The following is a 24031-nucleotide window of genomic DNA, read 5'->3' on the forward strand; positions in this document are numbered from 1 at the left end:
TCAGATTGCATATCTTAAATAATCCGTCCAGCCGACGGATCGCGGCAGAAGTTGCGGAGCGCCTGGTTTGCGTGGAGGCTCTCCTGGTCCGCGCGTGGGACCGCAGCGCCTCGCTCATGAAAACGTGGTGCCGCGTAAAGGCGCACAGCTGGGAGGGGGGATCCGGGCGGACGGGGCTTCTGGTTCCTCCATTCCTTCAGTGAGGCATGCTCTCTGGAGAACGCGGCCTCGGGTTTGGCTCGGCGCTGCGCGCTCTTCTCCTCGGTTGTTTGGCGCGTTTTTCCATTTCAAGGCGCCCCCCAACAGCCCTGCGTGGAGGTTTCACGCCGTTTCCGAGTCTTTGCAGGATGTTGGCTGCCCTGGCGTTCGTTCTGCTCTGCGTCCAGTCTGCTCGCGGACAGGTAAGCACACCTGAGCGACCAGGCGGATGGGGTTGATTCCTGCTGTCAGACTAACGTCCCGCGTCTTCAGGTCTGCTCACCTGGGTTTGCGTTTGATGACGCCGCTGGACAATGCAGAGGTAGGCACCCCCCCCGGCACCCCCCCCACCCCCCCGGCACCCCCCACCCCCACCCCCCACACACACACCCACCCCCCCCACAGACACAGACAGCGACGCTCTGACGCACAGATGCGCTTCTTCTGTGTTCCAGATGTGGACGAGTGCCTGACCCTGGGGAGGGTCTGCCAGGGGGGCATGGACTGCGTCAACCGGGTGGGGGGCTACACCTGCGTCCCCAGCGAGGTGTACCAGCGGCCCTACCGGCAGAGCAGCCCGGTTCTGCCTGAGCTGAGCTACCCGGAGCCCTCCGACCCGGTGTCTGACACCTTCCTCCCCGCTCCCCCCAGGTTTGTGGAGCCAAGTTACCCCAGGATCAGGAACCCGGCGCTATGCACCCTGGGATATGCTCTCGCAGCTGATGGCACCTGTAACGGTGAGTGAGCCGGAGGATTACTTCCTGACATTCAGATACTGGGGGGCAAAATTCTCTCTAAAACGTAATATTATAGGGTTTTGTCACTGTTCTGTTAATGCTTACATTTTTTGTAAAGTAATTTCTTGATTAAGTTTTAAAAAAGAAAAAAAATTTTGAGTGAAAGGAATTCAGGATCAATTATTTTAAAGAAAAGATCAAATAAACAAATGCCATTCGCCTTAAAAAGAAACTCATTTCTTTATAAAATGTTTTGAACCTTTCTGGTCTGGAAATGCAGCTTAAGTTTAAATGTGGAATCATTGGGAAAACTGTCACAAATAACTGTTGCATGATAAATGGCGTACACCTATAAAGCGTTTTACAATCTTCTTGGAGCGCCCAAAGTGCTTTATACACACACTGATGGTGGTTCCACTGCCGAACAGCGGCGCCAACCTTTGACCACCAGGAGCAAAGTGGGGTTTAGTGTCTTGCTCAAGGACACAAGGGTGCCCAGAGTGGGAACCAGCAATCATTTAGAGGTCGGCCGCTCTACCTCTGAACCACGGCTGCCCCTAAGCAGCAAAGTGAAATGGTGTAACTATGATATAAAGTAAATGAAGTTTTAGCCACACAAGCAGCACAACTGTTAGGCACAGGGGAGGCAGTGTCATGGTTTGTTTCTGCTTCATCCAGAGGTCCGACTTGTCCGTTTTTTAAACGTCTTTTGCAGACTAACTGCACCTTTGGTCCACGCCAGCTTTTTGGGAAGGTGAAAAAGCCAAGTCAAGGGTGTTTGGTTCACCTGACAGTGAACCCTGATGCAATTCACTACAGTCCGGCATTCTGCTGCAGTGCTCGGTCAGGCGGTTCGCTCTGGTCTCCTGAATGCAGTGTGAAATGAATTCACACAAGTCTAACAATTTCACCATGACCTGCCCATTGGCTGTTCAAGAACTGGACTGAGTGATCCCCCCCCCCCCCCCCCCGCGCGCATTCCAAAGTGGCTCCAAGAAGCCAAAATCCTGTAGACCTTTGTAGAGAAACAAACAGCTAGTACTATCATTCTATTGGTCAGAGGAACCAATCGTGCTGTGACTTTTTATTTTTTAAACGTGTTCTTGATAATCCTCCTTTTTTTAATATATTTTTTCTTTAGTTCAAATAATTCAAGTTGTAAACTGACCACTCAGATTCTAACTGGTCAGTTTGACAGATTTTGTGTAGCGGCTTTCGAGTTGTGGGGTGTGGCCTTCTGACAGGCACACTCCTGATTGGTGATGGGGGGCTTGCCATAGAAATGCCGACCCACTCGGACTGTCACTGACGACGTCTGGCTCCAACATGGCGGCGTCCGTAGCGTGGAAAAATGGCGACTTATTTGACTTTACTTGGTTGGAGCCAGAAGTAAACCATCTTCCATGGATGTCTCACTCGATCCGTCCAGTTCTCAGAGTCAATAGTTTGAACGTCTTGAATCAATTCCATCACTGATCAGACTACAATCAGTGTTCAAACCTTTTCTGCTCGATTCATTAAAACGTCTCTACCTTCGTCCTTCATTGATGGAATGAAAACATCAGCAGCTCTGAGCGGTCCCGTCAGGAATGAGCACCAATTATTCAGACAGAATTGTAAATCAACAAAAACAAATTTATGGAGATTGCTCTGTGTTTTTGTCTTTCCTGTCGTGCAGTTTCTTTCTGAATTTGCTCAGTTTTCCAGTTCCAGCTGTGGTGAACTTTTCCCGTCAGCTGTAGAAGTGCACGCCGTCAGGTGATGCAGGTGAGAGCATCAGTCTCTCACCTGCATCACCGTTTCACAGCAACGTAACAGACGTGACATCCTCAAACCTCACGCAGTTTGGTCAGATGTTAAAATTGAAATACTTTGCAGACAGAAACACTATCAGTTTTTTGTTTTTTTCCACTGCAGAGATGCCAACATTTAGAACCGCCTTTAGCTGAGTTGGAGCTCATGCACAAATATGGACTGTTTCTCCTTTTTCTGCCATGGAACCAGCTCACAACCTTGTTTGGGTAAACTACTCCACCCGGAGAGCCAAAAGTGAGGTCATGTGTTAGCAAACCTGCACCCAGGCCGAGTCCCGGAGAGCAGGCATTCCTCTGAGGGGGCCACTGCCTGTGTGTGTGTGTGTGTGTGTGCGTGTGTGTGATGTAATGACTCGCTGACTGATGCTGCTGTGAAGCAGAAACAGACGGACTTCCTGCCTGAACCTGGAACAAACAGGGCTTTGTCTGTCCGTCGCTGCCACAACATTTCAGCAGCAGGAATTCACTCCGCAGTTTGGAAAAGTGGCTTTTCTTACAGCCACTCACATGATCCGTACTCGGATAATGAATTTACAGTTTATTTATCGGTTTTGTCCCTCCAAAATATCCCCACAAGGTTCGACACTTGCTCACAAATGTCTGAATGTCTGCTTTGTTATTGATTGAACTGATAAGTTTGACTTGATTCCATCAGCTTCCAGTCTCAACTTTGATCTCAACTAACCAGAAAACAAATGTATTGATGGGATTTTTCCGATTTCGATTGAACTGAACACGCCAGATCCGGTTAATCCAAGCCTTGAGGACCGGGTCGGAAACTTCTGGTGGAGCGGTTGTGGTCTGGACGTCGGTCCCTTCCATCAGAAAGTCCTTTCTTGTTTTAGCAGCCATGAACGCTCCGCTGAACATCAGTCTGGACCAAGCAAAGTCATTTATCGGGGAACTCTGGTTGAGTTCAGTCTGAGCCAGAAAAGTTTTTTTTTTTTTTTAAATCAGAATGAACCAAACTATAATTGTTAAATAAAGTTAGTGATTGTCTTCAAATTCAGACATGAACGTTAATTGTAGATTTTAGTCTCCAGCTCTAGAGTTTTTTCCATTAAAGTCGTAGATTTACATCAGTCTATGATGGTTTTTGATTGTTTTCAACTTTAAAGAACCTGATAACCGATCAGAGAAGTTCTGTAAAGTTCTGATAGTTAAAGTTCTTTTAAGGTCTGAAGGCCAGGTAGAAACAGGTTGTTGCCACAGGTTTGCAAAGGCCAACCTGTTTGTTTCAACCTAGTTTAGCCAATCTATTGTTATTTTTTCAGTTCTCTATAACCTCTTCACTTCTTTTTAATTTTGTTTGTTCTGTTCTAACTTATTTTGAAAATGTATCTTTATTCTATTTTCATTTCAAACGAGTCACTTTCTTTTATACCGCATGATTGACATATTCAGTAAATTTGAAAAACCAAAATTTAACTTGATTTATCTTCTGCTTTGGGCCTTTTCTGGCCTCCGTATGTCAGGGTCGGTGACCTTTGTTGGCACATGAGGTGGCCTTTCCTCGGTCAGACGTTATCACTGCCTGTTCAAACAAGAAAGCAGGCCCCCCCACCCACTTCCTGTACGGGTTTTCTTGAGATTTGCCACTTGACTTGTGTGACTTGATAGTCTGATAATCAGAAACAAAGCTGAAGCCTTCAAATTTTCACATCCACAAAAGGAAATGAGGCTTTTATAACGGCAGAAAGAACGAAGGGAACCCAGATTGTAATTCCAGATACCTGTAATCTGGAGTTAAAACGTGGGGGGTGATGCCATGTTGAAATATTGTACAGCGCTTTCAGGATTTCCAGTTAAATCTGTTTGAATGCAGAAAAAATGAGATAAAGAATAACAACTTCTGATGGATTCGGTCTATTGAATCCATTTTTTTGTTGTTGATTTGCCAAAAACTGAATTAAATTTATCTTCTGTTTAATCCTCATTTTGACTGAATAGCTTCAATGATTAAATGTTTGTGATGGAGACAGAATTTAACATGAGAAGACAATTTTTATCCTACAAGAGGGAGATTTTTGTTACAGCAGCTGCAAATGTTACAGAAATATGAAAGAAAAACAAAAATGATCCATAAAATCAAGAGCATAAGTAAACATGAGCATAAACTATGGAGTAATATTTATGCACACAAAGTTGCAAATGAATATATAAAATTTTATCTTTCAATTTTTATTTTGGCTTTCAAAAACTTTTTTTGTCCCATTTTTATTATTTTACTTTCAAATTTATTTTGCTTTCAATAAATATTTTTGCATTTGCCAAACAAATGTTTTCACATGCGTTGTCTCCTCTCGCTTTTTTCCTATTTTGATTTTGCTCGCATAAGAAAAGAAAAATTTGAAAGTAAAAAAAATAGTTTAAGCAAAAAAAAAATAATTAAAAAATATCACTCCATAATAAACCAGGATGACAGTTCTGCAGATAACAAGGTGAAACCACACGAATGCAAATGAAAGAAAAACATTGTTTTTTTGCTTTAGGATAGAACTTTTTCTTTAGCATAAATCAAAATTTCTAAAGGTTTTGTCTCCCCCCCCCCCCCCCCCCCCCCCACATCAGTGAGGTCTTTTTGACCTCCTGTTTGTCTACAAATCATCATTTCTTGTTTTGTTTTTTCATTGCAGACATTGACGAATGCGAGACAAACTCTCATCAGTGTCACCGCACTCAGGTGTGCATCAACACCGCGGGCGGATACACCTGCACCTGTGCTGAAGGCTACTGGCTGTTCCACGGACAGTGTCAAGGTCAGAGGACAGGCCGGTCTGCAGGGAATTCTGAAAGGGAATTTAAAAACATGGGATGTAGCTAAAAGCCTCATTACTGTCAAACGCTACAAACATTGACTGTATGTAAAAACTGGACTGAGTGACTCCTCCCCCTGGGATTCCAAACAGGAAACGCCTGCAAAAAAATAATAGACGTCTATAGAGAATTAAACAGCCATTCCATTGGTCAGAATAACCATTTTTTTATACCTTTTTTTTTCTGTAGTCCAAGTTAAAAACTGACCAGATGCCTTAATAAAGTAGGCGGAGCCTGCTGGCTCCAACGGTCAAAACGCTTGACAGATTTTGTGTAGCCTGATTTTGAGTGGAAAGGGTTTGGCCTTCCGACAAGCCCACTCCTGATTGGTGAGAGCTGTTGCCATAGAAACAATGAGCTCTTTGGCCAAAATCACTGCTTACATGATGACGACGTCCGGCTCCAAGATGGCGTTGTCTGAATCGTGAAAAAATGGTGACTGAACTGACTACATTTGGTTTGAGTCGGAAGTAAACAATATTCTTGGAATGACGTCGGTCAGTTCTGGCCTACAACTGTCGCATCCACTTTAAAGAATCTCAAGAAAAAAAAAACAGTTTTCTAAGTTGTTTCTGAATTTTAAAAACTGGGAAAAGAAACACTTTTCAAAGTTTTTTTTCTACTCAGATGAACCTTAATAAAGCAAATAGATGCCATAAATGCATCTATTTGTCTACAGAGAATAAATATTCGATGAAACACAAGTAGAAATGTTTTTAAGCTTTAATAATTGTAAAACAAAACAAAAAAGAGCCATTTTACTGTGTTTGTTCACAGGGAAGCCATTAGTTTAATTGAAACTGCTCCACTAAAACAGCTGAAGTCATCTTTGATTATTCTACAGAAAAAATACTCAGTTAAAGTAAGACTAATAAATGGGATTTGTTGGATTAAATAGAAAATGTTTCTGGGCTGTCCTGTAGAGCAACAGCACCTCCTGCAGGTTTGTCAGGGTAAAGCAGCAGTAGATCTGCATTCAGTGAGCAGTTCTTTGTCATTTAACAGTAAATAGTTTTTATAATCTAAAGAGATTGAAGTTTTTCTTATGTGATACTTTTTTCCACTTAGTCGGTCTTTTACCTGACAGGGGAGTGTTATTTCATCTGCAGAGCGCTCTTAAGCTAGAATCCAAAAGAAGAGGATCTTTGAACTGAAAAAAACGTGTGTTTTTGGTAAAAGCACGAGACTTTGCGGACTTGATTAACGTCGAGTCACTCAACAAGTTCCTTTGAAGAAGATATTCAAAAAAAACTTTGAATGAACTCTAAAAGCTTGGTTTTTAGTAAAAGGCTTGGGTGGAAAAACTGTTTTTCTAACCATCGTTTCTCCTCTCGATTAGACATTGATGAGTGTCGCTATGGTTACTGCCAGCAGCTGTGCGCCAACGCTCCCGGTTCCTACTCCTGCTCCTGTAACCCCGGATTCGTCCTCAATCCGGACGGTCGGACCTGTCAGGGTAACTCGGTGTATTTTATTGTGAAGGACGGTCCACGTCTTTGTTGTTGTTTTTTTGAGAGGCACGCTTTATGGTGAAACTGAGAGAACCCTGCTGTGTTTGTCCAGACGTGGACGAGTGCGAGGAGGAGCCCTGCAACCACGCCTGCTTCAACACCTACGGCTCCTTCATGTGCAACTGTGACGAGGGCTTCGAGCTGGCTTCAGACGGCACCACCTGCATGGGTGAGCAGCTCTGACACTCCTGGATCATCCTCAGCCACAAATATCTGACTTTTCCTCTGAAAAACAGTACTTCTTCCAACAAACGCTGCTCTCTCTCACCAGACGTTTTTCAGTCTGCAACCGAAACTAAATAAAATTGAAAAATAAGTTAGATTTGGTGCCGGAAATATATAAAAGGCAGAAACTACAATGACATCCAAATCTGTGCTGCAAAAAGACTAAAAATGTTCAAAAAATGTCAGATTCTCTGATGGGTTATGTGAAAAGGTTGTCTTTTCTGCATCTCACAGATGAGGCAAGCTTATTTGTAGAGCACATTTCATGTACAAATACAAATTAAAGTGTTTTACCTGATATATTCACACAAGTATTAAAGGAGTCAACATTGAAATATATATATGTATATTATAAAATTAAGAAGAAACCTAAGTTTAAAATCGCATTTCTGAGTATTTCTTTTTTCGAATCGCTATGAACCAAGGACAGACGAAAAAATTAAGTTTGAAAAGATCGTATTTGTGAAAAGAGGCTGGGCGGGCCACAAGCTCCTTGCTCCAAACTCTGAGCAGCAGGGAGGGGAAGGGGGGCGGGGTTGCTCTGCGTCAATTGTCCCGCCCACAATTCAGGTAAATTTCTAAGAAACTCCTGCAGAAACTATGCCCAAGAAAATGACATAATGCCTATTTTTGTTTAAGTAATTATTGCACAGTTTCTTTAAATCCAATAAACTTCATTCACTTCTCAAGTATCACTGTGTTCATCTGCTATATGATATATTTAACTGAAATTGATGATCCAAACAACCAATGAAGAAAAATCTTGGAAATCCTCAGGGCTGGCCAAACCTTCTCAAACCACTGTGAGAGAGAAACTCTCACGAGAAAAATGTTTTGGAAACCCACCAGTTATTCAGACCTTCAAGTCTTCACTCAACGCTAACATTTATCAGAGAATTCAGTCTGTAAAAGCAAAGTAAAAACATTACAAATACTGAAAATTTTCCTCCTTTTGTTTTCATGTTTTTTCTATTCGAGTCAAATGATCTGTGCAGACATTTCTGAAGCTGTTGCATTGACTAGAGTTCAGGTTATTGGTTTAGTTGATTCTCTGAATTAATTTTAGCTTCAAATGTTTGACAGCTGACTGGTGAGACGAAAAGCAGGACAAAGAAAAAAAACAGGTCATTGCTTTGCAGAACACCATTTCCCATAGACTTCTACAGGAAATGATGTCATCTTTTCAACCTTGCTGCAAAAAAAATAAAGCAAATAAAAAGGTCAAAGTGGAGACGCCATAAAAAGACTGACCAGAGCAGGAAAAAGACAGAAACAAGGAACAGAATCTCACTGAATTGGAGCAAACGTGCTTTTCTGTGTACCAGAGCTGCACATGACGGAACCTGATGGAAGGTTTATTGTTCTGGGATGAAGTCATGGTTCTTTATGTGATGCAGGTTTGTTCTGCAAGATGTTTATCTGACGTTCCACTGGGTTCTGAGATTTCAGAACATTCTGCATCTTTCTAAACTGCCTCCCAGTGAGGAGGAGGAGTTTTCCTTCCTCCAGCAGAGAGATGGAGCACGAGCAGCTCTTCTTCGGGGCGACTTCCCGATCCTCCTGAAGGGCCTCCTCTGCTCAGGTAAACCGCCTGATTACCTGCACGAGTCTGACTGTACGCTCTGCCTGACTCAGACCTGGATGAGTGCAGTTTCTCGGAGTTTCTGTGCCAGCACACGTGTGTGAACAGCGCCGGCTCGTTCTCCTGCGTCTGTCCGCCCGGATATTACCTGTACGATGACGACCGGAGCTGTGAAGGTAAAGTCCCCGCACCTCCTCGTTTCCGCCGCACGTCGGGTTTCTGCCTGATGCTGAGTTGTTGCTCCGCCCCCTCAGGTGGACGCTGTCACTGACTTGTGCTGTTGTGTGTTTTTGAAGATATCAATGAATGTGACACTGGTAACAACACCTGTACAACAGAACAAGTATGTTTCAATTTCCAGGGAGGCTACACATGCCTGGGTCCGTTACAGTGTGAGCCTCCTCACGTCGCTGTGTCTGACAAGTGAGTCGGACGTGTTTTTTGGCTTTTGCCGGCTCGTTTGGGGCTTTTCTGACCGCGTCCTGTCGCCTGCAGTCAGTGCATGTGCTCAGCTGAGAACCCGGCCTGCAAAGACAGGCCCTTCACTATTCTGTACCGACACATGGACTTGCCGGCGGGGCGCAGTGTGCCTGCAGATATCTTCCAGATGCAGGCCACCACGCGTTACCCCGGCGCCTTCTACATCTTCCAGATAAAGTCGGGGAACGACGGACGGGAGTTTTACATGAGGGTGAGTGCCGCAAAAAAAACCAAATCGAGCACACAAACACAGGAGCGCAGACTTAACAATGCTTAAACCTTTTCTACGGAGGTCTGAAGAGGCCAAAACACACATTTCCATAAACCGACTTTTTAAAAAACATGGAATGTAGCAAAAAGCTTTATTACCGTCAAACATTATGACTCAAACTGTTGAATTAGATCTAAATAATCAAAAGGGAAAAAAAAGATTCAATCAAACGCAGCTTTTCAAACTGTTTCTGATTTGTAAAAAAGGAAGAAAAAAATATTTCAGATTTGTAACTGCCATAAAAAACAAACTGTTGCAGATAAACGGCATAAATACATCTTGTATTTTCTATACAGGACAACGTTTTATTAAAACAGACTTTAAAAAAAACTTATTAGAAATAAAAAAACAATTTTGTTGACAGGGAAACCATTAGTTTAAAATAAACTACCGTACTCCACTAAAACAGCCGAACTTAAATTTGAACATTGTTTTACTTCTTCTCCTCCTGTATAAAGTTAAAGTAAATAAATGAATGGGATTTACTGTTTGATTAAATAGGAAAATGTTTCCTGAATTCGTCCCCCTTTATCTGAGCTGTCCTGTGGAGGAACAGCACCCCCTTCAGGTTATTTGTGGTAAAGCAGCAGTTGACTGCATTCAAAGACCAGTTCTTCACAACTGTACAGTAGTTTCTATACTTTAGAGGTTTTTGAGTTTTTCTTCAGTTAGTTGTCGTTTTCCCCCCACTTTCTTAGTTCTGTCTCTCTGACAGTGTTCAGAAGGGCTTTGCTGAGGAGTGTTTTTTATTATACGGAGGACTGAAGAGGCTAAAACACACAACTGCATTAATCCATGAGGTGTTTTCATTTAAAGCATCGAAGTTTTAAAAACTTTTAAAAAGGGGAAATATGTATAAAGTACTTCGATGGTCATCTCATAAATTATCTTGTTAATTCATTTTTGTTTTAATAATCTGGTTTATTTTAAAATAATTTGTTGATTTATTTGCATGTAGAAAAAGGTTTTCAGACATAATAAACTCCAAATTGTTTAGAGTTGCTCACATGCATATGAAAAATGTCATATATCTTTCTGTTTTTGTATAAATTAATTAATGTCTTTGTTTCTTTATTTATTTATCATTAGAAAAACAGAATAAAGTCTAAATAATAAAGTATTTGTACATGTATAAAATCCACAGACATAAAAGAGAGGTTTTGAAAGCATACATTTACAAATATTCATTTTTTTTATCCTAACCACATTTTAAATAGTCTTTTGAGCTCATTTGAATTCTGGTTTAGAGGTTTAGGATTGTTTGGTTTTCTATCCATCACTTCTTAAGTCCTCTCTGCTTTTCCCTCGTTTGGGCTTCTGTGGTTCTATAAGAACAAATTCAGAACCGATATTTGTTCTGACTATTTAGTTTACAGAACACAAAACAAAACAAAAAATAATGGCAATGATATGAATCACAATAAAGTCTCCACAGGCAAACACATTGTCCAAAGACAAAGAAAAAAATCTGTCCGAAAAATCAATAAAAACATGAGGAAGTCTAAAGCCTGTAATGGAATATTAAAGGTACCATAAAGAAAATAAATAAATGGGAATAAAATAAACCTTTTACGATATCTATGCTACTTTTTCAAAAGAAGTAGTTGTGTTATTTCAAGAAGAAAGTGAAGCCGATTCAGGGAAGTTCCTCAGCAGTCTGTCTGATTTCTCAGAAATTAACCGGCTAATGTTCGACGGTCTTTGAAGATTTTAAAAGGTGAATTTTACATTTAAGCATTCATTTTTTCTTGATAAATTAAGACTTTGAAACATAAATTTATTCTTTTAAAATGTTTTTTTTAAATATAATTGTACGACTTTGTTCACAACTTTGTTCTTATATTGATTTATTTGTCTTCTTTTCTAGTGGCCCTAATGCTTCACTGTAGAAAACAGCCTAACAGCAAAGCTAAAAAGATCTTTTGTTTTTCACCCTAAAAACCTCCGGGGCAGATGAAGCCCTCACGTCCTCAGCCAGGTCGCTCTGCAGGCGAGCGCCACGGTGCTGGAATGAGGCCTCGCCGTGACCCCGAGGATCAGCAGACCTGGACCTGAGGGCCTGAGGGTCATTAACTAAAGCAGTTCTGATCAAAGTCTGTTTAGACTTTTAGGAACTAATAAAAGAATCTTCAAATCGATTCCAAAGCAGACTGGGAGCTTTAGAATCGATTTCAAGCCGATTAATAGAATTTTCATTCGTCTATTCTAGAGGTTATAAAAGCAGGAATGACTATTTCAGCTCTGGATAGAAAGGCTCTAAAAAAGATTCTGAGACGGTGAAATCCGTCTGTGACTTGATTTGTGTGAAAAAGAAAGATCTGCATCTAAAAATCACACAGAGTTCGTTTCAGGATTTATTGACGCAAAACTTTAAAACGCGTTTGGTTTGAAAAACTTGAGGGCCACAAAAAAAGAAAGAGAGAAAACTTTAGTGACGGAGCATCAAACACCTGAGCCGATCTTATTAAAGTCACTGAGGAGGAGGAGGAGGGGGGGGGGACGTGTGCGGTCCGTAACAGACAAACCGAGCACACGGCGCCGCCCGCAGGAATCGGGTCAATCTGTGGAAAGGTCAACAGAAAGACGTGGCCTCCTGGTGTTTGCTCGCCAAAGCTGCGTTACATCTGCAGGGCGGGAAACCTGCTGCTGTGGGGGAACTGCATGTTCAAGTAAAAAAGTTCTTTGTTTAGTAAAAACAAAGAACTTTTTCCACTAAATCTTCAAATATCAAAAGTTTTGACTTCATAAATAAAGCGCTTGTGTTTTCTTGTTTCTTGTTTTTATGTATTAATAATCATTTTCTGCAGTAAACCCAACGTGCACAATATGAAACATAAAGCATTTAAAATGGTTTACTTGACATTATTCAAAACCAATACAGTTTTAGCCACTTTTCTTTGAATATGATATATGATTCTTCCAAGACAGATTTTTATCTAAAGTCAGATCCTTTTTCCCATGTTTTACTCCATCAATACACAGTTTTACTTCCTCCTGTTTTTTTTTAATTAACAAAATCCATAAACTAACTTAAACCTGAATATGTAGAAAACACTTTCAGTCTGATTCCTGGATACGTTTACAGTAAAGCCTCTAGTTCTTTTATAATTATTTTGAATTAAAAACTTCCAACGGGAAAACAAATGGAGGCAGAAAGCTGTCATCAGGATTTCTGGTGGAGCGTTGTGGTCACACCAGACGGCCATCACTGCAGCTTTAAAGCGGCCAAACGGAGACAAACATCCAATTTCCTGCTTTTGTTTGCCTTTTTCTGAACTGCAAAAGTTCACACAGACTGAGCGAACTGCATTTCTTTATGGAACAGATGCTGCGACTTGTTCAAATCCAGAGAGATTTGTACCATTAGTTTTCAGACTAAAGTGAATCCAATTAAAATAATGATAGAAAACCGATTGGCGTGAACTCGTTACCTTGACTGAAACGTCATTGGGTTTTAACCTGTTTGATACATTTTTATGTTTTCCAGCATTATTATTCAAATGAACGGTTGGTGTGGTTGAACTTTTCTTGGGATGCATGTGCACCAACACATTTGGTGGTCCTGGTTCTGCTGGTGCGAAGGTTCACCTGAGAAACCAGCAGATGAACTCTGGTGCGGGTTTCTTCAGTGGGAACACAGATGCTGTGAGCTCTGCGTGTTTGGAGGAGAAGAAAACGGCCACAGAAGTCGGGGAGTTCAGAGCAGCTAGAGGACTTTTGAACTTTTCCTGGTCAGAACTCGTTCTGGACTCTGGTGCCTCCAAAAGAGCTGGAACTGGATTTAGTTTGGTTCTCTCCTGAACCAGCCAGGGTGACGTGCCTGACATGAGTCGGGAGTTCCTTCCAGGACGTCACACCTGAACACGCTTCCTGCTGTCATTCTTTACATTCCTGCACTCTTTGTTTTACAGCAAACCAGTCATGTCAGCGCCACGCTGGTGCTGGTGCGTCCCATCAAAGGGCCCAAAAAGGTGGTGCTGGACTTGGAGATGGTCACCGTCAACAACGTCATCAACTTCAGAGGCAGCTCCATCATCCAGCTGACGATATTTGTGTCGGAGCATCCGTTCTGAGAGTCCGGAGCTCGTCAGAGAGTCTTTCTGTTTGTGCTAACGGGACTCTGTCGAGACGGATCAGATGAGAACCGAGCCGAGATCAGCTGATGGGATGCTCTCACCCCCCCCCCACCCCCACCCCATCCCCACACGATTTACTGGACGTGGAGCCGTCATACCAACACAGACGGGTATCTGTGGTGTACAGTTTCTGCCAGCTCCACCTCAGATGTAACTGAAATGAGTCTCTGTGTATATGCGAGGTTTCCCCAAGCTCTCAGTGAATGTTGATGACCTCACTTCAAAGCCGTGGCGGTGAGGGTCTCGCCGCCTCGGAACGCCGTTTGATCAGCAGGAGCCTCTCTTCCCAGCGCTGGTCTCATCATGCGTCTGCTGAAGCGGTCTTAGAAATTATGTAACGAGCGTCTTAACTGAATAATTGATCCCCTTTGGGCCAATAAACGACTTCCCCACTCAGTCTGCTGTCTGTGGCGTCATCCTGCTGAAACCGCGGCGTTAAGGAGAAGTGTTTGGGTTCGGTTTTCCCTGAAGGTGACACCGCCCGCTCTTTTCATCCTTGAGCCTTTTGTCTCGTAGAACTCAATCTGATGAGCCGTCAGGTCATTTGGCATGAAAGACAGTTGGAGGTGATCATGTGACCCTCCTGATTTGAAATGCGTCGCCGGTTTGGCCGGCGCCATTTTGACCGGAAATTATGTAATCAAACAAGTCGATGAAGAGCGATGGTTGCTGGATCAAGGATATCTTTTTGTACTTCCAGATTGAAGCTCACTCGAAAGCAAAGTTTCTGAAGTTTGTCTACCAACCACCAGGGGGCGTGTTACATGACACTCTCATACACCCCAATGTAAAACATGCCAATGCACATTTGAGCTAAAAGGGGAATATTAGAGATTAATTTTGCGTTCAAATGAGTAAAAATTTGGGTTTTTTTTTAAATCAAGAAGCTCAAATGTTTTTTAATTGGTCAAATGCAAAGAATATTTTGTTGCCACCCTTTTATTATTATCCATGTAGGTGCAGACTTTGTTCGAACACGCCCAGTTAATTTTTCTAGAGCTTAAAATAGACCAATCACCTGTTGGGTAACCTGCATATTTCACATTTTGTTCTCAAAAGCACAGAGGATCATTTTAAACTTCCGGATTGAAGCTCACTTGAAATGACTTCAGTTTATCCATTAAACACAGTGGTTATGAAACTGTGTTATATAACACTAGTTCTCACACAACCCAATGAAAAACATGTCAATTTGTGCTAAAGGGAGATTAATAAAATGCTCAAATGGAGGCGGCACCTTGGCAAATCGTCTGTCTGGATGTTTTTTCTGCCTATTTTGTCAGTGTTCGCGTCGGACGGTTCAGGCTTCCACGGCGTGCGTTAAAAAGTGATGATGCATAGTTCATCGGCCATTAACTCATACTTAAATAATTATTAGTCCCTGCAAAAAAGGAGTGTGCATCAATGCGCACTAGATTGGCAAATATAGACCACAATGCATTTGATGATCTGACCTTTGGAAAAATGATTTTTTTGCGACTCATCCAAGTTTCTCATCATCATAACACAGTGGATTCATAAATCATCGTTCAAATGTTCGCATTTATTCGGCTTTTTCTTTTGCAGATGGGTAACGTCATATTTAGCATTTAAAAGAACTGCATTCAAATCCATCCACCTATGGATGGAACTGGCACCAAAATGAGAAGAAAAGCCACAGTTTTGACATTAAAAACTACAAAATTTTCAGTTTTAAAATGTCTAAGTTTTTAATCAAAATTAAAGCATGTCTCCATTCAGATTCTTTATTTTTTTCCATTAAAAGTTGGGTTACTAAATCAATCCTTGTCTGGCCTTTTTGTCAAATTTTGAACCAGTTGTGGCCAACGAGTCAAAAAGTTTGCCCCCTCCTTCGGTGAGGGAGGAGAAAGTGGATTCGGACGCAGCGAGTGACGGACTTTTATTTTGGAGGGGAACTGTACTTTATTTGGGTTAATGCATTTTTAAAGCCTTGATTAGATCATCGTTTGAGATGACCAAACTGCTGCGTCAACACGCAAAGTCTGAAGGAGATGAACGAAAACAAACACGAGCGAAACAGAAAGTGATGCGCGCGCGGCTCTTCGGGGAAGGAAGCGCGTGTCAGCGAGAGTCCGGGAACAGAGGGAGGGGGCAGACGGAGAGGAGAGTGGAGGGGAGGGTGAGACCGGAGAGCAGCCGCATTTCTGCGCGCCAGAGGAGCAGGACGCACGAGATCACCGCGCGCACAGGTGCGTTTGCTGCAGGTATGGCTTTGTTAGGACTTTCTTCTAAGGTTCAAGCGTAGCTTTATAGAGATTTACTCTGTAAATTGGCTGTTTTTTTTGTGTGTTAAACTCCAGTCGGTGTGTTCTGGATCTCAGAGCGACACCATAAAACTGCAGCTAAATATTCTGACATTTGAGTCAAACCTTAAAGCTTACTGTTGTCAGACATTTACAAGTAGTTTCGTTTTCTTTTCGTCTACCTGCCTTCTCCAACTTTCCAACACAGATTTTCTGTTATGTAAAGTTCGTTAAGAATAATTTTAACACCACTACTCAAATCTTTTCAGATTTTAGAGGAAAACTCCCTAAAATCCAGATTAAGTAGAAAAAGTGAAATTCACCCTTTGAATGGAGAGAGGCCTGTTGTGTTTCTTTGTTGTCGTGGAAATGACTCCATCAGACTCAGGTGTCATGAAAACGGCCTCCTGCTTGTGATCGTCAGGCGATCCTCTCTGGTCGGAGTCATGGAGTGCTTCAAAAACTGCTGCAAGAACTTCCTGCAAAAGAACGAGAAGGAGGAGCGTGAAACCCAAGGTGAGGCGGCGCCGCCGTGCTGAGCAGCAGGTTTCAGGTGCGTCTGGCTGACCCATCCTCTGCTTTCCAGTCATCGCCATGAAGATGCCTCAGAACAAGACGGAGGACGAAAAGAGGAGGGCGGACACAGACGACTACCTGCTGTCCAAGATGCCCCCCAATGGCAGAGAGGTGCCCTTTGTCGTGCCAACATTGGTCCAACCCAGAGTGAAGCCCCCCAGTCCTGCCTCACAGCCCACGCATCACCGTATGTACCTGCGTCACAGATGCAGAGAGAGCGGTTCACATCCGTGAGGAAGCATCAGACCGATCCGACATGATCAAGTCATTTGTGTTTTCCACTACGTGGGATTATAGTGAACGTTCATCCATGAGAGCAGAAGAAGATTTACTGTTGTGTTTGCCTCAAATCTGTTCCCAGAGGTGGAACCAAAACTAGAATCCAGAAGATCTCCACCAACACTGCTTTTGTGTTTTCTCCGGGTTTTAGAATCTATCACCAAACCAACAATCAGAATTAATGATGAAACCTTCAAACCGTGGAGCTCCGATGCTGAATCTGGAAAAGCTGGAGCAGAAAAACTAGAAATCTTTTGTTTAATTACAATTGTTTCATTTTTGCTTGATTTCGACTTTAGCCTCCTTCAGTGAATAATTGATCTGATGGGATGAAAAGACTGAATCTAGAAGAATAACTGGGGGTTTTCGGGCGACCACTTCCACAGAAAATTAATGTTGGATGTGGATTTTCTGTCCAGCTTCTGTGAGGGACATCTACACGCAGAGGAAGGCGGAGCTGAGGGGCTCCACCTACTTCAGCTACAGTCCAGAGGGGCTCTTCCATCATGGAGACACGTCGCCGTACGCCTCACCCGGCTCCGCCCGCCGGGACACGATAAAGAGCCTCAGTCCCCGCCCCCACAGCCCAGGTACCCCTACCCGTCCGGGTGAAAGTCAACACTTTACCGTCTTCTCGGCATGAAAGCTTTTTCTCTGACGTCTCCTCCAGGTCGGAGCCTGAAGCCCGGAAACCCGGAGCGCCTGAGCAGCTCCATGCTGGACCTGTCCAGCTTTCGGAGTCCCAGGCAGGTGAGACTCTGTTTTTATCTAATCTGTGTTTGCTCCAAAGGCTAAATATAGTTTCCCAGTTTCCACTGTTCCCTCCAGCAGAGCAGAACTTCACAAACAAACACAAAGAAGGTTGAAGCAGGTGTTGCATGGCTCAAAATATAAAGTTCAGTGGAAGCAGCGTTGTGTTGTGCATGGGCACTAATCGCCCCCCTGGTCAGAGCTGCACATAGCAAACTCATGAAAATAAAAGCCTTTTTTTCAGAATTACCCTTTTTTTTTTTTAATTTTATCTCCATAGCAACCATATTATATTTTGATCGTCTGGGGGTGACGAACAGGTTTATTTTAAATTTTTAGAAGAATTGGCAAAAATACATTTATTGGGTTTCCTTAGCAACAGAGGTTTTTTGTTAACTACACATTCCTAATATGTTCTTACCATATATCAAATCGTTTGGTTCAGCGTGAGCCAACGGTTCATAATTAAAATTTTAACAAAACGGCGCTTTTGTGAGTTTGCCGCGCCAACATCTTTCTTAAGCTACAACTTCTGATTCCAACATTTCTCCTAAGTAGTTTCCCAGTGATGCTCGAGGAGCGAGGAGGCCATGGATCAACATTTCCTCGGAGGAGATCAAATATTTAGGACCAAAGAAGAATTTTTTATTTATTTATTTATTTTTATTCAAGATGGCAGCCTCTTGGCAGGTCAGAGGTCAACAAACCTTTGGTGGTGGTTGTAGACTTAACCTGGCGGTATTTGAGTGAAATTCCATCCTCCTCCTCCTCCTCTGCTGCAGCCGTGAACTTTCCAGGCGAACAATCCCGTTTATTGTCTTGGACTGGGCTGTATTTGAACAGGGATGTGTGAGAGTTCAGGCATGACTCCATGTCAAATAAAGGATGTACGCAGAGTGTCGTCAGTTATTTCTCGGCATCAATAAAGTCTCACCCTGAGCATAAATCATAATTCATGCGTCACACTGGCCTTCAAGCCTTTGGCATATTAAAAAGCAAACAAACGGTGAAGTGAAAGTCTAAGGGTTTGGTTCTGACTGTTTCGGGTCTCACCTGCAGAGTTTGGGCTCCAGCCCCTTCAGCAGCACGTCGTCCATGATCAGCTCCGTGGAAAGCAGCACGGGTAACTATCATGAACATCTGGGATGGAGTTTGGGTTCTGCAGCTTCATTGGGTCGTTTGTGGGCCAAAGACAGCTGCAGGTGTGGAGCACATTCGGCTGAACGCTCGTTGGTTTGTCAGATTGGGTTTGGTAGTTTCAGCGGAGACTTTGATCGTCCTTTTTCTGCTTTATTTCCAAAAATGGAGGTTTGAACCAAATTGTTGGGAAAGTGAATCGTTGCATCGCTACTGATTTATTTGACATTAGTATCATGAATTTAAGTGAAAAATGCCCCCCCCCCCAAAAGAAGATATTTAATAGGACAAAAACACGCAAAAGATGTTCTCATCCTGACTTTTTCCCCCCAGAATCCATCTCTGTGTTCGGGGACGAGCAGCAGTTAGGAAAGGTTTGTGTCCAGCTGAGCTACCGGGAGGACCTGGAGCAGGTGTGGATCACCCTGATTCAGGTAAGGTTACCTGCAGCATGGAGGGGGGGGCACAGGGACACAAAGCTTGGTTGTGCTCTCCTGCAGCTTCTGTCAATGCGCCCCTGTGTGTGCAGAGAAAACGTCTTTGTTGGCCGCCCTCAACGCTCCACTAAGTGCAGCTCCGGCGTCCTGCAGGGGAAACTCTGAAAGGCCGCAGAAAATTGAAGGGAAGGGCGTGAAACCCTCTTTTTTTTTCTTCTTTTCTTTAGTGTTTAGATCTCAACCTTGACGCAGACGGAGCAGAAGAGCAAAAGGTCGGATTCAAAGGCTTCATCACCGTCCCCAAACCCATCCAGTTCAAGAGCTGCATTAGAGACTACAGTCAGGTACGGCTGCAGACGGAGCTGCTCCACCCCCCCTGGTGTCAGAGGTCCCCCCGGTCTGAAGGGGTGCGCTGGTCTGCTTTCAGGACGTGAGCTTCATGCAGAGCTTCGTGTTTGCGCTGCGTCTGGAGCAGCTGCGCAGCTGCGCGCTGGTGCTGCGGCTGCAGGTGCACGCCCCCCGGAAGCGGACGGTGGCGGAGAGCGTCCTGTCGCTGCGGCGGCTCGGTCCCAAGGAGTCCGAGTACTGGCTGGACCTCAACCCCCCCTCCAAGTCCCCCGTAAGACGCCGCGTCAGTGTGAACGCTGAGATCCTCCTCCTGCTTCACCTCCTCCAGGAGACTCCTGCTTTTGCTTTTTCACACCTTTTTCAGTTTGAAATATAACAAACTTTAAAAGCTCTTTGAGATTATCAAAGTTTCAGCTACAATTATTTAGATACTTCACTTCTATTCATCAAACCCCTAATCTTTTCTTTATATTTACACTTTAGATAAGAACAAGTTTAGCTTTAATTGTTTTTAAAAGCATTTAAAGCATTTAGTCATTTTAAAAATGAGGCTTCATGTCGAGATCTTAGAGGAATTTTCTTTGTTTTGTTTCTTTTCTGGGGTTTTCTTGCAGCAGCTTTAGCCTTAAAGCTGATTTTGACACCATTTTCCCTCCTTGTTGGGCTCTTTTTAGTTAGTCTAACTCTCTGTAGTCTAACTTCTTCGATTTAGAGACCACGCTAAGGTGATGGGGATCTTTTCAGCCGTCTTCTTCTCTATTGGGGGAACTCTAGCATTTTCAGCTGCAGGTGAATTTATTCGGTTGTTGTCCATTTCTTCTGGATCTGGCTTTGCTTTAGGCCGGCAGAGGATCTACAGACAGTTGGTAGTTTTCCCCTGGAGTTCTGCTCTCGACAAACAGTGCTTGGAAATGTTCCCAGACTTTTATTGCTTGACACTCACCTCCTTCTTTGCACGGCGGCTGTCTGTATGAGCACAGTAAACAAAGGGCCAGGTCCTGCCGCTGCCTCACAGCTGCATTGTTGCGCGCTGGCGTGCGAAGCATTTTTAGGCAGGAACGCATTTCTTACATAATGGAAAACAAAAGAACTTAAAGGGAAACGTAGAAGAAAGGCTGCAGAAAGTAGGCCACATCTTCAGAGTGGGTTGGTTGATTACCGGCTGGCCTAGAGATCAGACGGTGAATCATCTGCAGGTCCTCAGACGGATAATTGCGTTCAGTCAGCAGGGACCCATTTGGTGCGCACAAAGCAGTAAAATTGTCCAAATCGTTGTCAATCACTGGAAGCTTTGAAGAGGCCTCACACAGCTGCGTCTGAACGAGCAGAAACCTGCAGCTTTTCCACCAGAACCAGGACAGGCGCTGAAGAAATGGACCAGCGCCGTCATTATGTCCATTTTAGCTTTTCAGTTTGGAAAGACTTCAGATGTTTGATTGATTCTGATGTAACATTACTGCTGGTTTTAGATTACTTCTCATCTTTGGTTACTTTGTATTTTTGATTACTTCTCATCTTTGATTACTTTTTAAAGTGTAGATTACCTCTTTCATGTTTTCTTACTTCTCATGTTTGATTTCTTCTGAGATTGGATTAATTTTGATGTCTGGTTTTAGATTACTTCTCATCTTTGGTTACTTCTGAAAGTATGGATTACTTTGTTGAAGTCTGATTACATCAGACCTTTGATTTCTTCCTGATATCGTCTTGGATTAATAATCTCAGCCTCCATGGAGATAATCCACTGATGTTCCACAGCAACCGAGCTTTTTTTTGTTTTTACATCTCAGTATGACGGAGTTTTAGGGCCAGTTTACAAACAAACCTTTTTAATTATGACTTTTAAGTCATAAATTTACAAGAAAAAAAGTCATAACTTTTAAAATACAAAATTTTAAGTCAAAGTAAAAAAAAAAACTCGTAATTTTACGATTTATTTTCTGCTGGCCTTCAAACTCCGTCGTATGAAGAGCCCCCGTTTTCACTAACCTGTTTTTTATGGACGGACTCTGATTTCTACACACATACTTCAAAAACTCAGCAGCTTTTGTGACGTTTTTGTCATTGTTTCATCTTCAGGTTTTCACCATTTCTTTTAAAGTTTTTCTGTCTAAAGTCAAATCGGAGCAGTTCTGATTTCGATTTTCCTGCTCTTCAACATTTTCCAGGCCTGCCACTCGGAGCTGCACCTCAGCACCTGCTTCCAGCCGGTCAACGGCCGCGTCCAGCTGCAGGTGCTGGCGGCCCAAAGCCTCCCTCCGACCTCCTCGCCGCTTTCCCTCCGTGAGTGGCGTGCACTTTGAGACTCGCGCGCTCGGACCCCCGCGGCTGTGTGGCCGACGTGTTGTCTGCTTGCAGGGTTCTTCGTCACGGCGGAGATGCAGCAGGCGGGGAGGAAGGACACCAGGAAGAAGTGCCGGGCGGTGAAGGCGTTGGAGGGCCAGTGTCGGTGGGGGGAGACGTTCCACTTCCTGCTGGCCTCCTTGGAGGAGCCGTGCTCGCTGTCGGTCAGACTCTACAGTTACAGCTCAGTGAGGCGGAAATGCTGCCTCGGACAGGTGAGGAGGCCTTTCAGGTGGACATGAAGAACTTCTTGGAACGTTAAATGTGTTTTTAAAGAACTTTTCTGGGAGATGAAGAGGAAAAGATCTGCACTATAGAGAAGAAATTCAGAAAATATGTCTAAATCCAACTTCCAAAGGAGTAAAGCTCCACTAAATGTTCCTCTGTTGCTTTGGTGTAGTGACGTTAACTTTAAGGTATTTCATAAAAGTGGAGTCTGCATGAGGCTCTTCATCTGAAGAAGAGGAGGGAGCTGACTGCAAGCTCTTGTTCCTGTTGATTTTACCCAGAGGTGAATGGTTTCCTCGATCTCGGTTGCTATGGACACTCTGCTCTGTTTGTCAGGTCCTGCTGGGGTTCGATAGCCCGGTCCCCGAGGCTGTGGAGCAGTGGACGGACACGATGACCCACCCGGAGAAGGTGGTGACGGCTTGGCTCCGGCTAAGCCCCCCCTAAAGCTGCTGGTTGTCTCCTCAGTCACGAAGACACGGTGGGAGTCCCGGGAGCCGGCTCAGGCATCCGCTGACCGCCGCTAAAATGAAGGATTTGAACAAAAGCCTGGTTTTGGGAAGAGTCTGAAGGTCAGCTCGTGTTTCTGAGAAGAGACCACAGAGGAACTGTACTGTCATAAAAAGTTAGTTCTGCATAAATGTGAGTGAATGGAAGCAGGTTGTTGGTTTGCACAAATCCATGAGGGATCTCATTAAACGTCACTTTGAGCGAAAGTCCGGTCTGTGCGCACAAATTTCCACAGGCAGGATCTGGATTAAATGCTACGTCTCTGTTTGTCTAGAAACTAGATTCAACTCTACGTCTGAAATGTTAGTTTTGTTTTATTCTGACAGTCCTGATTGTGGACAGCTGTAGTTCAACTGATGCTACGTTTTTACCAAACTAGAATAAAACCCATTAAAGTCTGTTTTTATGACTCATTCTACATAAAGTCACAACATTCTGTTGCTGGATTTTACAGCAGCTCAGGGTCTAAAACTTTCAACGCTAAAAGAGCCGCTTGGTCCATTTTTTACTGACTAAAACCCAAATGCCACAAAGTCACGCCTTAACCTTTTAGAAAATTACATTTATTTATAAAAACGTAGCTTCTGAATGTTTACAATATTTATATTAAAACTGCATCTTATTTTTCTATTTATACTAAATTGTTCTTGTGTTTAACAGCATCATGTTCCTTTCAAAATAAAGTACATCCTGTGTCAGTTAAGCTCCTCCTACTGCAGCTGATTCACTTTAAATAAAAATGTATGAAAACTAAGTGAAACACTGCATTTACGATCCTTAGGATTTTGGTCCTTCATATTTTTATATGAGAAAACTCAGGTTTCCTGCTTCTACGTCTGAACCTTTTATTTTAATTTTTTTCCATTTTTCTGTTGATTACTAAGCAATTGAATGTCTCTTCTTCTCCGTCTCATCATCTCTATGATGTCCAACCTGTAAGAAAAACAGTATTTTTCTATTAGAGTGGAATTTTTGTTGAAGAAAACAAACAGCTAAACTCTTTCTGGGTTCTTGTAATCGTCTCTAATTTGGTGGAAAATTCTGACATTGGTTTTCTGAAATCTTCCAGCCAACAGTGAAGCTGTGGATCCAGAAAACTGTTTGCGTTTTGTGATTGTGTTACCAGGACAACTGGCTGGCTCACGTGGGCCGACCTGCGTCATCTCCTGGCATGCCAAAACACCTGTGTTTGTCCAAACAGCTGTTTGATTTGTGGTTGAAGTTACACAGAAGGAGATCCAGACACTCCCGGGCTTGTTAATTTGCCGCTCCGCTGCTGTCGGCTGTCTTGGATCAAAGCTTCCTGCTTGTGTCTCGCTCCTACAGTCAGACCTGCAGCGAAAACGTCCTGAAGGTGGAGGAAGTCCATCCAACACAAACTGAGAAGG

At 43.2% G+C, this 24031-nt stretch overlaps 2 protein-coding genes across 2 annotated transcripts; both read left to right on the forward strand.

The window, feature by feature from the left end:
- The first annotated feature begins 15 nt into the window (after positions 1-15).
- fbln5 (fibulin 5) lies at positions 16-14168 on the forward strand. Its single transcript, XM_023951670.1, has 10 exons — positions 16-401; positions 472-520; positions 654-935; positions 5386-5508; positions 6906-7022; positions 7130-7246; positions 8938-9060; positions 9181-9307; positions 9380-9575; positions 13547-14168. The coding sequence occupies exons 1-10, from the start codon at positions 207-209 to the stop codon at positions 13706-13708; spliced, it is 1491 nt and encodes a 496-aa protein (XP_023807438.1). The 5' UTR covers positions 16-206; the 3' UTR covers positions 13709-14168.
- A 1625-nt stretch (positions 14169-15793) lies between these two features.
- tc2n (tandem C2 domains, nuclear) lies at positions 15794-23397 on the forward strand. Its single transcript, XM_020713451.2, has 12 exons — positions 15794-15996; positions 16460-16551; positions 16622-16798; positions 17310-17480; positions 17561-17640; positions 18700-18763; positions 19111-19211; positions 19442-19558; positions 19642-19833; positions 21731-21845; positions 21921-22120; positions 22470-23397. The coding sequence occupies exons 2-12, from the start codon at positions 16482-16484 to the stop codon at positions 22578-22580; spliced, it is 1398 nt and encodes a 465-aa protein (XP_020569110.1). The 5' UTR covers positions 15794-15996; positions 16460-16481; the 3' UTR covers positions 22581-23397.
- The last annotated feature ends 634 nt before the right edge of the window (positions 23398-24031 follow it).

The sequence above is a fragment of the Oryzias latipes genome, chromosome 22, assembly GCF_002234675.1.
Source record: "Oryzias latipes chromosome 22, ASM223467v1".
Classification (NCBI taxonomy): domain Eukaryota; kingdom Metazoa; phylum Chordata; class Actinopteri; order Beloniformes; family Adrianichthyidae; genus Oryzias; species Oryzias latipes.